The 12,500-nt window shown below is 52.6% G+C and overlaps 2 protein-coding genes across 4 annotated transcripts in view; one reads left to right on the forward strand and one right to left on the reverse strand.

Moving 5' to 3' along the window:
- The window catches only part of LOC116077782 (mesothelin-like protein), a 12,132-nt gene extending 8,803 nt beyond the window's left edge, over window positions 1-3,329 (forward strand). Inside the window, exons 13-16 of the mRNA XM_031352566.1 lie at window positions 1,028-1,158; window positions 1,282-1,376; window positions 1,784-2,033; window positions 2,888-3,329. Coding sequence (XP_031208426.1) covers window positions 1,028-1,158; window positions 1,282-1,376; window positions 1,784-2,033; window positions 2,888-3,075 — 664 coding nt within the window. The 3' untranslated portion in view covers window positions 3,076-3,329. The remainder of the gene's footprint in view (window positions 1-1,027; window positions 1,159-1,281; window positions 1,377-1,783; window positions 2,034-2,887) is intronic.
- A 264-nt stretch (window positions 3,330-3,593) lies between these two features.
- Window positions 3,594-9,218, reverse strand: LOC116077383 (mesothelin). 3 transcript variants are annotated; one of them, XM_031351893.1, is made up of 16 exons: window positions 8,974-9,218; window positions 8,599-8,642; window positions 8,208-8,254; window positions 7,786-7,906; window positions 7,131-7,216; window positions 6,702-6,828; window positions 6,417-6,610; window positions 6,097-6,187; window positions 5,923-6,022; window positions 5,507-5,685; window positions 5,262-5,417; window positions 5,035-5,177; window positions 4,830-4,957; window positions 4,444-4,538; window positions 3,885-4,071; window positions 3,594-3,812 (listed from the first exon to the last, which is right to left on the reverse strand). In XM_031351893.1, the coding sequence occupies exons 1-16, from the start codon at window positions 9,059-9,061 to the stop codon at window positions 3,724-3,726; spliced, it is 1,875 nt and encodes a 624-aa protein (XP_031207753.1). In that variant the 5' UTR covers window positions 9,062-9,218; the 3' UTR covers window positions 3,594-3,723. The 3 variants fall into 3 exon arrangements, with proteins under 3 accessions (XP_031207753.1, XP_031207751.1, XP_031207752.1); XM_031351891.1 differs by having other exon boundaries at window positions 3,709-3,812; window positions 5,035-5,417; window positions 8,974-9,064; window positions 9,164-9,208; XM_031351892.1 differs by having other exon boundaries at window positions 3,709-3,812; window positions 5,035-5,417; window positions 8,208-8,251; window positions 8,974-9,165.
- Between the last annotated feature and the right edge of the window lie 3,282 nt (window positions 9,219-12,500).

The following is a 12,500-nucleotide window of genomic DNA, read 5'->3' on the forward strand; positions in this document are numbered from 1 at the left end:
GGCGATGCATAAGGACCTGAATTCAGATCTCCAACGTCCAACAAAACCTGGAGATGATCACCACGCCTATAATGCCAGCACTGGGAAACAGGGACAGGAGGATCCCAGGGGCTTGCGGTCGGCCAGTCAAGCTGAAACAATGAACCCTAGACCAATGTCCCAGATAATAATTGCTACTAAGGAAGACACCTGAAGTGAAACGCTGGGCTGCACACACACGTGCCTGCACACGCATCCGCACGTGTGTGTATACACACACACACACACACACACAAAATCGTAAAGGTGTTTGCCACCAAGTCTCACGGCCTGAGTTCAATCTCTGGGTCCCACACTGTGAAAGCAAGTACTGACCTCACACGTGTACCGTGGTGCACACATACCCAAATAATGTTTTTAAAAATGTAAAAAGCATAAAGTGAAGAAAGGGAGCATCCTGAACTGAGTGGATGAAAATGAGAACTATATTCTCTAGGACTTCTAGAGGCCAGAAGTGCAAAGTCAGGACATCCGCAGGCCCCTCTGAACGTCACAGGAAGTCTGCCTTGCTCTTTTCTGTGTGTCTGTATCTAAGCCCCTATCTGTCATACAGACACCAGGAAGTGGATTCAGGGCTAGCCTAGGAACTTCATCTACTCTGATTTCATCTGCAAAGAAATTTATTATTTCCAAATAAAGCCACTTTCTTTTTTTTTGTTTTGTTTTGTTTTTTGTTTTGTTTTGTTTTGGTTTTGGTTTTTCAAGACAGGATTTCTCTGTGTAGCCCTGGCTGTCCTGGAACTCACTCTGTAGACCAGGCTGGCCTCAAACTCAGAAATCTGTCTGCCTCTGCCTCCCAAGTGCTGGGATTAAAGGCATGTGCCACCACCGCCCAGCATAAAGCCACTTTCTGAGGTCCCTGGTAGATTTAAATTTGGGAGAGCTATACAGAGGGCAAGAAGAAACCAGTGCTTTAACAGATGGAGGATACACTCCATGGTCCCGTCAGGGGCTTTCAAGCCTACTATCTGCCTCATCCTACTCCCAGGCTGGCTGGAGCTCCAGACATCTCTCCCTGCCCTCAGAGTCGGAAGGATGTGCTCTTCGCCAAGGCTCATGAGGTCTTTAGGAACACCAGTAACGTGGGAGAATACTACTACTTAATCCGCCCCTACCTCGGTGAGCACTGCACTGTGCCTCCTCTCCCCCTGCTTCTCTTAATTACCACCAGCTTTATCCTGTGTGCCACCCTCTCCCCCAAACAAGTCCTCTGCCTCCCTGGCTCTCACCTACTCCCTCTAGGTGGTGCCCCTTTGGAGGAACTTCAATACCTGGCCCACGCCAACATCTCCATGGACATTGATACGTTCACCAACCTCAACCCCCTGACATTGAAGGTGGGCCCAGGGGCTACCTCCGTTTTGTTTTTGTTTCATTTTGTTTCCTTTCGTTTTGTTGAGATGTGGTCTTACTCTGTGACCCAGGCTGATCTGGACCTCATAATCCTGGTTCTCTGTCTTGAGTGCATTGTGGTGTATAATTAATAATCCAGCACTCAAGACAAAGAGGCAGGAGGATTGTGAGATTGGCAGACAGAGTGGGATTGGCCAAGCTAGGAACCCCAGGTCTTAGATGCATGTTCCAAAGCCAGGGGAGTGCAGATAGCATTTGACCTCTGCCACCCAGTCCTTATCCTGCTCAGTCCTGGGAGCAGCACTGACTGAGCTGGGTCCTTTACAAGGGAGGGTAGCACCTTACAATGGATCCTTGCACCTCCTCCCCAAACCCCTGGCTTCATTTGCAGAGCATGAGTGTGGACAGTGTGAGAAATTTGCTGGGCCAGAACCTGGGAGATCTTCGGAAGGCCCGCAACCACCCAAATGTCATCCTGTGGATGCACAGCCACAACATGTCAGACCTGTCTGAGATGGGCCTGTACACCAGTCCCACACAGGCCTATGCGACCAACGGGCCCCCCAATACTGCCTACCCACCATCCAATTTGATACACTCCTTGGATCTGCCAGGGAGTGATGGTGTTTCCCACACCTCAGGTATGGTCCACACCCCTTGTTCCCATCCTTTGCAGACCACTGGCTGTCCCTACCTTTCATTTGCCTCATGGGAACTATCATGTGTCACAGGTCATTGCCTAATAGACTATCTATGGTGACACAATTGCCTTAAAAGCTATCGAACCAAGATCAAGTCTGGCGGCCCAAGGTCATAATCCCAGCTCTTCAGGGGGCTGAGGCAGGAGGACAACAAGTAGTTCAAGATCTGCCTGAGCAGCAGAGCAAGTTTAAGACTAACCTGGGAAACTTGGAGACACTCTGCCTCAAAAATGTATATATAGGAGCTGGAAAGATAGCTCAATAGTTAAGAATACTGACTGCTCTTCCAGAGGTCATGAGTTCAATTCCCAGCAACCACATGGTGGCTCACAACCATCTGTAATGAGATCTGATGCCCTCTTCTATCATACAGGCATACATGCAAATAGAACACTCATATACATAAATAAGCAATTTTTTAAAAATTACATACATATATGTATACATACATATATACAAATATATATTATATGTGTGTACATATACACATACACACATACACACACACACACACACACACACATCAGTAGATATAACACAGTGGAAAAAAATTTGCCTAGCCAAGTGCAAGGGCCCAGATTCAATCCTCAACTTGAGCAAAAACAAAACAAATGCCCCCCCAACCCAAACCACAAAAAGGGACCAGGCTGAGACCAGAAAAGCAGTCATGGATGGGCTCTGCCACTGACCCTCCTAGCTGTCACCACCACAAAAGGGAGGGTGCACAGAAGGGACAGGCTCTGAGGGCATCTTCCAATCAGGACTGATGAGTCCCTTTCTTTTTCCACCTGCAGGAAGTCCTCCAGTTCATCTGGGGTACCTGTCACTTGCTGTGGCTCTGCCCTCCAGCCTTCTGTGGCTGCTACTATGTCAGTTACCTTTAGGACAAATGACCACTGCTCACAGGACACTAGGGCCAATGGCACTGACCCGGGACAGTCAGACTCCTGAACGTCAGATTCAGGAGAAATGGAACTGCTAGATGGAACAGGACACCTGCCTAGGCTGAAGTACATGTCCCTGGCCTCAGGGGACCTGCTGCTATGTCCTCCATCCTAGGAGGCTGGCTCTGGTACATACCTCAGCTCCCAGGATCTGAGCCCATTCTACCCAACCAAAAGGACAAGTTGGTAGGAAGAGACAGAGTGCAGATCTTCTGGCCTATTCCCAGACTGGTGTTACTTGAATGTCACTTCCCCTCGCTGGTGGATCTGAATAAAGTGCAAGGCTATTGCACAGCGTGTCTCTGCTAGAGCCTTGTTGGGAACAGGGCCTAGACTGTGGTGGCCTCTCACACCTCTAAGCAGGAGTCTCAGGATTGCCATTACCCTTGGAGATGTCAACAACCACACCAGAGATAGCTAGCACCTGCCTGGGGAGCCATATTTCATTCCTCTTTCTAAGATAGTGGGAGAGATGAATATAGGAACTGTATCTATATGATCACAAGAAACTCCAAAGTCATTTTCTTGACTTGTCTTAGGAACACTACAGGACATCTCAAGGGGGCACATGCCACTGTTTATTGAGTTCAAGAGTCCTCAAACTTTGGCAATGACCCCTGGCACCCCCTCCTGGTCAAGATGGCCCCATTAGAGCCCCTAAGCCAGGAGCCTTAGGGATAGTGGTCTCAGCTCGGACTTAAAGCTGGGAGCAGAATTGGAATCCATGCAAATACAAATCCTGGCCCGAGGAGTGGGGCTCCACTGGAGAAGGCCTCTGCAAAGAGAGGAGGCAACTCAGATTCCCAACCCCATCCCCCTAGCTCTGTCCATGGGCAGTCCAGCTCACCTCGGACATTGACGTCCAGGACCAGGTAGCCATTGGGAATGCCACCCTGAAGTCCCAAACCCAGCCTGTCTAGGTCTTTCTGCTGCTGCCAGAAGAGCCAGTCCCAGACAGGGCTTTTATCCTCCTCGGTCTTCAGGTCCACAACGTGTGGCCCCAGAAGTTTCTGTACCTCAGCCACGCTCAGCCCCTGTCAGAGCATGGGGTAGCCATGAGGGTCTCTAGGCCCCCAGAGGTTGGAGGGTCCACTGGGAATAAAGCACACCCCACAATACTTGAACCGCTATATACAAAGGGCCCTTCAGGAAGCCATACGTCTTCCAGCAGAGCCTGTCCAAACTCCCCCCCACACACAAGGTCCAACCTCTCCTCATGAAGTCCTGTCTTATGTCCCTCCTATACCCCTGCTCCACAAGAGGCCCTCATGAGGCTCTGCCTGACAAAAGGCCCTTCGTTCCACATAAGGACCCCGCCAACTCCCAAGCCCTTCTCCTCAGGAAGCCTGGAGACTCTATAGTGCCTGTCTCGAGCCACTCCCTAATGAGTTCCCACCTCCACTTACCACCAGGGAATCCACCGGCAGCCTCTTGAAAGTGGCTATGTCTATGCTCACATTGTGCTGGCTGAGGGCCCGCAGGTCCTCCATGGAGGCCCCACCTGCAGGTGTTGAGGCCTCAGTTTGAAACTCACAGCACAACACAGTCCCACTCTTGACTAGCACACTCACGACTTCTCAGAGATGATCTTCTACCTAGGCAAGCCCAAGCCCTTATATGCTCAGCAACCATCTGGACTACTGGGGTCAGAAGGGGTCGGAGAGCCAAAGTCATCAGTAACAGATCCCACTTACACCCAAGGGTGGGGCAGGGAGAGGGTAGGACTTGGCATATGACTATGGGGTCTTCAGTATTCCTGTAGTGGCCACCCCTCCTGTGTGCCTTGACTCACCCAGGAATGTCCTGATTTTCTCGAAGTATTCCAGCCTGCTCACGTTCTGGAAGGCTGAGCAGGCTTTCTGATAGAGGATACCCAGATGCCTCTGGCTGCACTTGTCCAGGTCTTGGGGCCCAACCAGCCTGAGGGACATTGTAGGACATGGCAGGGACCAGGAAGCTCTGCATATCCACTCAGCCCTGCGGACACCCGAACTCACCACATAACACTGGAGGGTATAGAGTGCAGATCTTGGGGGTTGAAGTCACATAGGTAGCTTAACGGGATGTCACCCAGGGCTTTTACTATGTCCTCATCCAGCTGGCCTCCTCCCCGAAGATAGCAGGTGACCAAGGCGATCACCTGTGGGAAGAAGCCACTGAGCACTGTGGGACAAGGAAAGATACATTGGCTACCAGGCCACATGCCCCATGAGGTAGATGTTACCTGAGCATCCATCTTTTGTCCTTTGCTGACTTTGAGCAGAGTTTTCACTGTGTCCGGTGAGGTCACATTCCACTGGTGGATGTCCTCAGGGGTAACATATCTGAAGAAGTGACCCAGCTGCTGGATCAGGGACTCAGGATAGCCTTGTGGGTAGGTCTATGGGAGAAGGCACCATGAGGGCCTGAGTAACTCCTGGAGCTGTAGGCCTAGATACAGCAGGCACGTCGGAGGCCATTAAGAATCACCTTATCCAGTTTGTGCTTGAAGATGTTGAGCTGCTCGTAGGTGAAAGGTATCCCATTCACAAGGTCCATTTGGCTGGCTAGCATGGGACCATCCACACATGCCTCCAGCTCCCAATTCTGGTAGAAGATGAGGTTTTCATCTACCATGTCGGGCTCCTTCCCTGGAGGGCAGGCTTTCTCTACAGGGGTAGGCAAGCGTCAGAGGCTCCTCTCAACTCTCCCTCCTCCCACACCTGCCATGACACCATGGCCTCAGTTTACCCATGGACAAAATGGGGCAATCCTATCCACCCTGACCAAGCTGAGGAGAGAGGATGGACCACTGGTAGGAGCAAATGAAACTCTACAGTGCTAGACCCCTTATCCCTACTGTCCTATCTCAGTCTGCTACCCAATAGACATAGCTCTGGGCTCACGTTCTGTGTCCCGCCGGAACCTTGGATGTGGAACAGTCAGCTTAGGCCCCAGCCCGGAAGGGTCTCTGGAGATGCGTTGTAGCCATTCAGCTATGACATCCTGAGGATGGAGCGTGGTGGGTTGAGTCTCAAGACCCAGCAGCCCCAAAGCCAGGGCGGGTAGCAGGACCTTACCTTGGGGGTGCTGAGGACAATGGACTCATCCAACACTGCCAGCAAGCCCTGCAGAGCGTCCAGGGTGGAAACTGACCACTTCGGTGGGGGGCTGTCCAGAAACAAGGACATGGCTCAGAGACCAAGAATGTGGCCCCAGGTAGACATCAGGAGACAGGTACTAGGACAGACAATGCCTTCTGCTGAGAAGTCAGGAGTACAACCTCCCAGGGAACAAGACCTAATAAAATACGGCAGGCAAGACCTGGCCCTAGGGCACCCAGTGTGCCTATGGATAGGCTCACATGTAGCTGCCTATAGGCTAAGCCATTCCTACTCACCCATAGGGGGCTCTTCCACTCCTCAGAACCTCCCTGACTGCCTTTTCCTGGCCTGGGTCCAGGGATCCTCGGCATCCTGCCAGCCAGGGAAGGAGGACTTCGGAAGATTTGGCCACGAATTTCCCCGGCAGGTCACAGGCCAGGCCTCCGAGAGCTCGCACATCTGCCTCACTCACTTGAAATCCATAGACGCCCTGCACACACAGCACTGTCAGTGCCTCAGGGGAACAACCGAGCCCCCTCTGTGCTCTGTCTCAACCTCTAGTCCATGGTACCATTCCAGACCTGGCATTTCAGAGCCTCCATCAGCAGCCTCTGACGCTCCAGAGATCTCCGTGGGAGTACATCTACATCGGCTTTAGAGATGAGGGAGAAGAAGTAGGCACAAGCCTGGCCTGGAAACATGGCTGGGCTATGGAGAGGGGAATATGCTGATTACTGTGTAAGTGTCCAGACACACAGTCACACAGACACACAGACACAAACACACACATAAACAAACACATAGACACACAGATGTAGACACAGACACACAGACATAGACACAGACACAGACATACAGACACTGTGAGACTTAGACAAACACACAGACACACACACATACACACACCACATTCACTAAGTGCCTCCCTGACAAAGCCACCCAGTCACTGCACATTGTAGTTCAAGGCTAGACAAAGGCAGGGTGAAACCAAGTCCCAGCTTGAGGCCTACTTGAGGAAGAGCAGCAGGTCCCGTGGGAGAGCATCCAGTTCCTCGTTGGTGAGGTGTTTAGGAAGGCGACGTGCCAGACAGCGGAGCTGCCGGGAGACCAGGACATGCAGCTCAGAATGTTCTGGTGCATAGCTCTCGAGGATGGCCTGGGGCACCCTAATTCCATTCCACCCTACATGCCACAGGCTGTTCACAGGATTCTGGCTCTGTTCACAGACTGTGGAATGAATCCCACTTCCTCAAGAGCCAGGGACAGGTCTGTCTTGATCTTGAATCCATATAGGCTAAGTCACACTGGCCTTCCTCTCCCCATCCTGAGTCATACCACCATATCTTGAAGACAGAGCCTTGAAAGACAATGCAAGATCTCCAGGAGAGGGACAGCAAGGTCAGTTCAGACTTAAGGAGGGATAACAGGCCCAGAAGAAAGGCATTCAGATGCCCAGAGAGCTGAGCCCCAGCAGATACACACACCTGGTGGTCAGCTTAGGCAGCAAGAGGAGCTCTGAGGGGAGCCACCAGCCAGGACCAGACCCTGAGTTGGTATCGAAGTGAGCAGTGGTATTCTAGACACTAGTTACCAATCTCCTAGCCACCGTGTATCTCCCTCATACCATCCAAGGACCATAAGTGGGGACCACAGTGGGGGACTGACCTGATGCACCCGGAGCGTGACGTTCCTCTGTCTCACAGCCATAGCCAGCCCCTTGGCATGTTTTGTGCTTAGGCCAGATACCTCACCACATGTGAGGCCAAGGAAGAGGCCTGTGGGGAGACTGGGGACAGGGCTGGGAGTCTGAACCCAACACTGTCCCTCTGGAAGTGCTTCTCTGCCCAGCACACCCTCCCTTCAGAACTCTGGGGTTCTCATGGCCCCCGTTGGGACAGTGACAGCCTGGAGGAAAAGGTACTTGTGCCCTGGGACACAGTCCTTCTCCTAACTCTGAGCCAACCAGGTCGGGAGGGAGTGGGTAGAGAGATCAGTCAAGAAACAGACAGTTTGGGAACCTGGATGTCTGGCACTTGTTCCCTCAGCCCACACGGGCTCCTGAGTGCTCCCAAAGCTGCTGAACCCACCTGGCAAAGTCAGCAGTGCCATTCACAGCATGGAGGAGTGCGGCCTCCTAGGGAGACAAGATCTGACTGACATTTCCCAAGCAGATAGGTGCTTCTTTAGCTAAGAGCTTGGTTTCAGCTGTTTCAAGGTCCAGGTGCTGCCTGAGTCTGGCTACTTCAGGGGCCCAGGACTTAACTCCCAAGGGCTCCACTGCCTCCCAATTCAGCTCCTTCCAGGGTCCAGCTACAGCCAGGGTTCTGCAACTCTCTGGGCTCAGCAACACTTTGCCCACAGCTCTCTTTGAAAACTGACACTAAGGGATGGTATGTATTCATGTGTAAAGTGCAGAAAACATCGCCCTGCAGCCCCAAGACTAGAATAGAAAATCCTGTTTCCCCCAGAGGACCTCACCTGGCTCGTTCTTGTAGTCTGGGTTTGCAGAAGTGGCATCCACCCTGTGAGCCAGAGGGTGCAAAGCTAAGAGAGACCCGGGCAAAACTGGGCTGCTCTCTGGTCCCAGCCCTCTGCATAGCCCACTGGGTGTAGAGAGAGCTAAGGCCCCTTCACCCCATTGGGTCATATAGCCTATGCTCTGTAGGCCAGGGATCGTCCCCACTAGGAGTGTCCCCACTTTCCAGGCCTTTCACTGTTCTCCTGAAATGCAGGCCACCTAGTGATGGCCCACGGAGAAAGCAAAGGACAGACAGAACCTCATCCAAAGTCCCAACTCACGAAAACCCTGGGTTCCCTTACCTCTACCTAGAAATCAGCTCACCCGGTACTCACCAAGACTAAGGAGAAGCAGCAGGAAGCTTCGGCTGCAGATAGGACTTCCACAGGACCCCAGCAAGAGTTGAGCTATTGGCAAGGCCATGGTCTGTGGATATCAATGACTCTGAGGTCCCCACCTGTCCCACCCCTCAACCCACACCACTGTTTAGAGACAACGTGGGGTCTTTGGGGCCTGTGAAAGCACCTGTCCAACTTCTGGGGCACCTGCAGTAATGTCCACCAGGCAGGCTCGCACACTGACCTCTTGCCAGGCCCGCCCCTAGGAGAACCAGCCCTCCTATTGGGAGGGCCAATGAGTCTGAGTCATCGAGGCCCCTCTGCTATGGAGCCCAGTGGACAGCTGAGCTCACCCTCCATCCTCACAGGGGAGGGCAGGTGCCTGCTCAGGTTGCTACTGGCTCCCTGTTTGTAAGAGGGGCACTGAGAGGTTCAGGCTGGGAATTATGCTGGGCCACCAATAATGACATGTCTTCTATGAGAGTTTTCAAGTTCTGGCATGATCAGAGTAGCAGATGAATAAATGGGTACCAGACAATCCAGTGTCCCCTCTGGGGTGGGATTCAGGGGCTCTGTGGACAGGGTGGTGCGGAGCTAGCTGTTCCTTTGAGAATTGTCCTCCTGAACATGTGTGGCACTGTATTCTAGTTGACTTTGCCTCTGGCCTCTCTTGGCCCCTCATTGCTCAGAATATGGGCTTCTCGTGTCCCCATATATGAGTTTCCTGGACAGCCCAGCAGTGGGGATTGTCTGGGGAGCCCCAGTCCTCACAAGTTAAGAGGCTCCCACACTCAGAAGCCCCAGAGCAGGTAGAGCAGGCTGTGGACCAGGAGATGATGTATAGGGTAGGTGAACCCAGGCAAGAAACATGTCTCAGTTGTCTCCCCCCAGCCCAGGAGACTCTGCAGCCCAAGCTAGCCTTATGTGAAACAAGACCTGTCTATCATCCCTTGTGGGAGCTCCTTAAGAGCCTAGCCTCTACAGGCAGCGTCAGGCCCTGGGATCTTTCACACTCATATCCTAAGAGACGTAGATGGGAGCCACTGTCCCACAGTTACATAGAATTCAAGATTCTGGTGCCCATTCATCTCAGACAAAAAAACACATCCCAGTGTGAAAAAGAAAAATCCACAATGGTTCCATCAGCACTGTGGTATGGGGTCCTAGGGCTGGAGGAACATAGGAGAAGTCATTCAGATGCACCCCACCCCTTATCATCTATGATCAGCATCAATCAGTCAGCATCCACTGCCTACCCCTTATCATCTGTGATCAGCATCTCCTGCTCACTTATCCCCCACACACCTGCTGAGCACTACCTGTATGCTAGGCCTTGCTGGTCCTGTCTAGGACTCTAAGATAGGACCTAGCCATGGAGAAAGCTGACTCTGGCTTTCCCTTATGGCCAGGCAACATTGTCCCTTATTCCCCAGGAGGCTCTGAGCACACCACCAGCTCCTCGGCATGGAGTATGAGGTGAAATGGATGTTCTCCCTCCAGCTCCCTCCAGCTCCCTCCAGCTTGGCAAGTGAAGGGTCACAGTTAAAATAATCACAGCCTCTCTCTGCTTCTTTGCCTGGCGCTTCTGTCTCTACAGCCGCATGCATAGCCTCCCCCCCCCCCCAGCCCAGTCTAGGGCTTATCCTGAGTGATAGGAAATGAAGTCAGACCACATTCCTTGAAAAGGTCAGGCCTGGGTGGGTGAGGGTGGGTGGGATCAAAAACCAGGGATGGGTTGTTAACACAGGGGCCACCTGGTTCTGCCTTAAGAACAGAGATATCTTGAGGCCAGCTAGGGTTACACAGGAAGTGAGGGGCAGTGGGGAGGTGAGTCCTTGCCACTCCCCTTGGTGGAGCAGGGAGGAACACCCATGGTGGGCAGAGAGTGTCTGGCTCTTCTTCTGACAGTTCTCAGAACCTGGGCTGTCCTGACCTTTGGCTAGCTGGGCCAGAGGTGCCAAGAGGCACTGCTGGAGATGAATATTCACCCTACCCACAATGCACTTTGGATGTGAGTAACTACTGATGTCTAAGTTAGCATAGGCTCTCCTGTCACTCTGACCCCCATAAGGCCATCGTGAGCCCCTTAACAATCTGGACACTGGGGGTGTTTCTAGGAAATAAGGTTCCCAGGAAAGTCCCTGGCACCCTGCTATGAGAAGCCCTAGCTGAACTGGAGTTTCCAATCCCAGGTGCCCAGCACCAGGCTGTTACACTTCCTAATGGGAAGTGTGGACCAGGAGTCACTCACAGGAGACTTGTTCATATCGGCTGGCATCCCCGTGACCTATATGCCACTTGACCCTCACTCTGGAGCTCTCTGTGTGCCTCACCCCTGACACCCTAGGGAAAAACCTGGATGGAGACAGCTGTGGCTGTTGCCACAAATGTGCAGTCAGTTCAGCACCATTGTAGGCTCAAGACTCAGGTCCTGGGGAAAGAGATAGCATGAAGAGCCACCCTTTGTTCAGGTCTCTGAGGGTTGTAGTGGAACCAGGGAGAGCATGGTGAGGTGTGCTGGGGCAACAGGGTGTGGAGCAGTCTACATTCCTGACAAATGCCGACAGTCTGTGTACAGCAAGAAGGGAAAGCAGCTGACCAGGTGGGAGATGGCTGCGTTTTATCTCTGCCTATAGCTCAGGTTGCCTGAGTGTGGAGTCCTAGCACCCTGCCCCCACCCCAGATCCCCAGGGGCTGGCTCTATCCATGAAAACACTAATAAGCTGGTCTCTTCTAACTCAGTTTCCTCATCTAGGAATTAGGTGTGGACAGATGGTTCAGCCTCTCCGGATGCCCCAAGAACAAATGAGTCCTGGCCCAGGCATCTGGGAGTGAAGCTTCTCATGGCCTGGGAATGTGTGGGTGGGGATGCTGTACAGAGCTACAGACTGGCCTTAAGCCAGGCCTGAACCACATGGGGGGAAGAGAACTGCTCTCAGTCTTCGCCTTGGTGGGGGGCGGGGGTGGGGGGGAGAATCAGACTTGGGCTTCCTTCTTACGGTCCTATCTCCAGAGGGGGAACACTGAGAAAGCATATGCCAGCGCTACAAGACCATATCTTTATGGCCTCCCAGCAGGACATCCCACTCATCTCTAGGAACAGGATGCTGAACACAACCAGGCCATAGCTCCTTTTAGATGCTTCCAGATTCAAGCCATGCTGTGGATACCACAGTGGGCGAGCAGTGGGCAGGTAAGAGGGCTTCAAAACACAGGCCCAAGGCTGGGTCAGAGCCACTGGATCCTCATGCTGAGATGACTCAAACCACCTAATCCTGGTGGGGCATCCAGAGGCAAAGCCACCTCAAATGCCACAGTGTCCTTCTCAGCCTTCCGTCCCCACTTAGTGGAGTAACCTGAAAACTAAAAGACCTCACTTTCCCTCCAAACTTTCCAATAATTAGTAACTGAAGCCGGGTGGTGGTGTCGCACATCTTTAATCCCAGCACTTGGAAGGCAGAGGCAGGTGGATTTCTGAGTTTGAGGCGGCCTGGTCTACAGAGTGAGTTCCAGGACAGCCAAGG

The sequence above is a fragment of the Mastomys coucha genome, unplaced genomic scaffold (genome assembly GCF_008632895.1).
Source record: "Mastomys coucha isolate ucsf_1 unplaced genomic scaffold, UCSF_Mcou_1 pScaffold5, whole genome shotgun sequence".
Classification (NCBI taxonomy): domain Eukaryota; kingdom Metazoa; phylum Chordata; class Mammalia; order Rodentia; family Muridae; genus Mastomys; species Mastomys coucha.

Coding starts and splice junctions, on each gene's coding strand:
- LOC116077383 (XM_031351891.1), bottom strand. CDS start 9,061: ATGGCCTTGCCAATAGCTCAACTCTTGCTGGGGTCCTGTGGAAGTCCT. Junction 6,188..6,416: donor AGTGGAAGAGCCCCCTATGG/GTGAGTAGGAAT, acceptor GTTTCTGGACAG/CCCCCCACCGAAGTGGTCAG. Junction 4,958..5,034: donor ATACCCTCCAGTGTTATGTG/GTGAGTTCGGGT, acceptor AATGTCCCTCAG/GCTGGTTGGGCCCCAAGACC.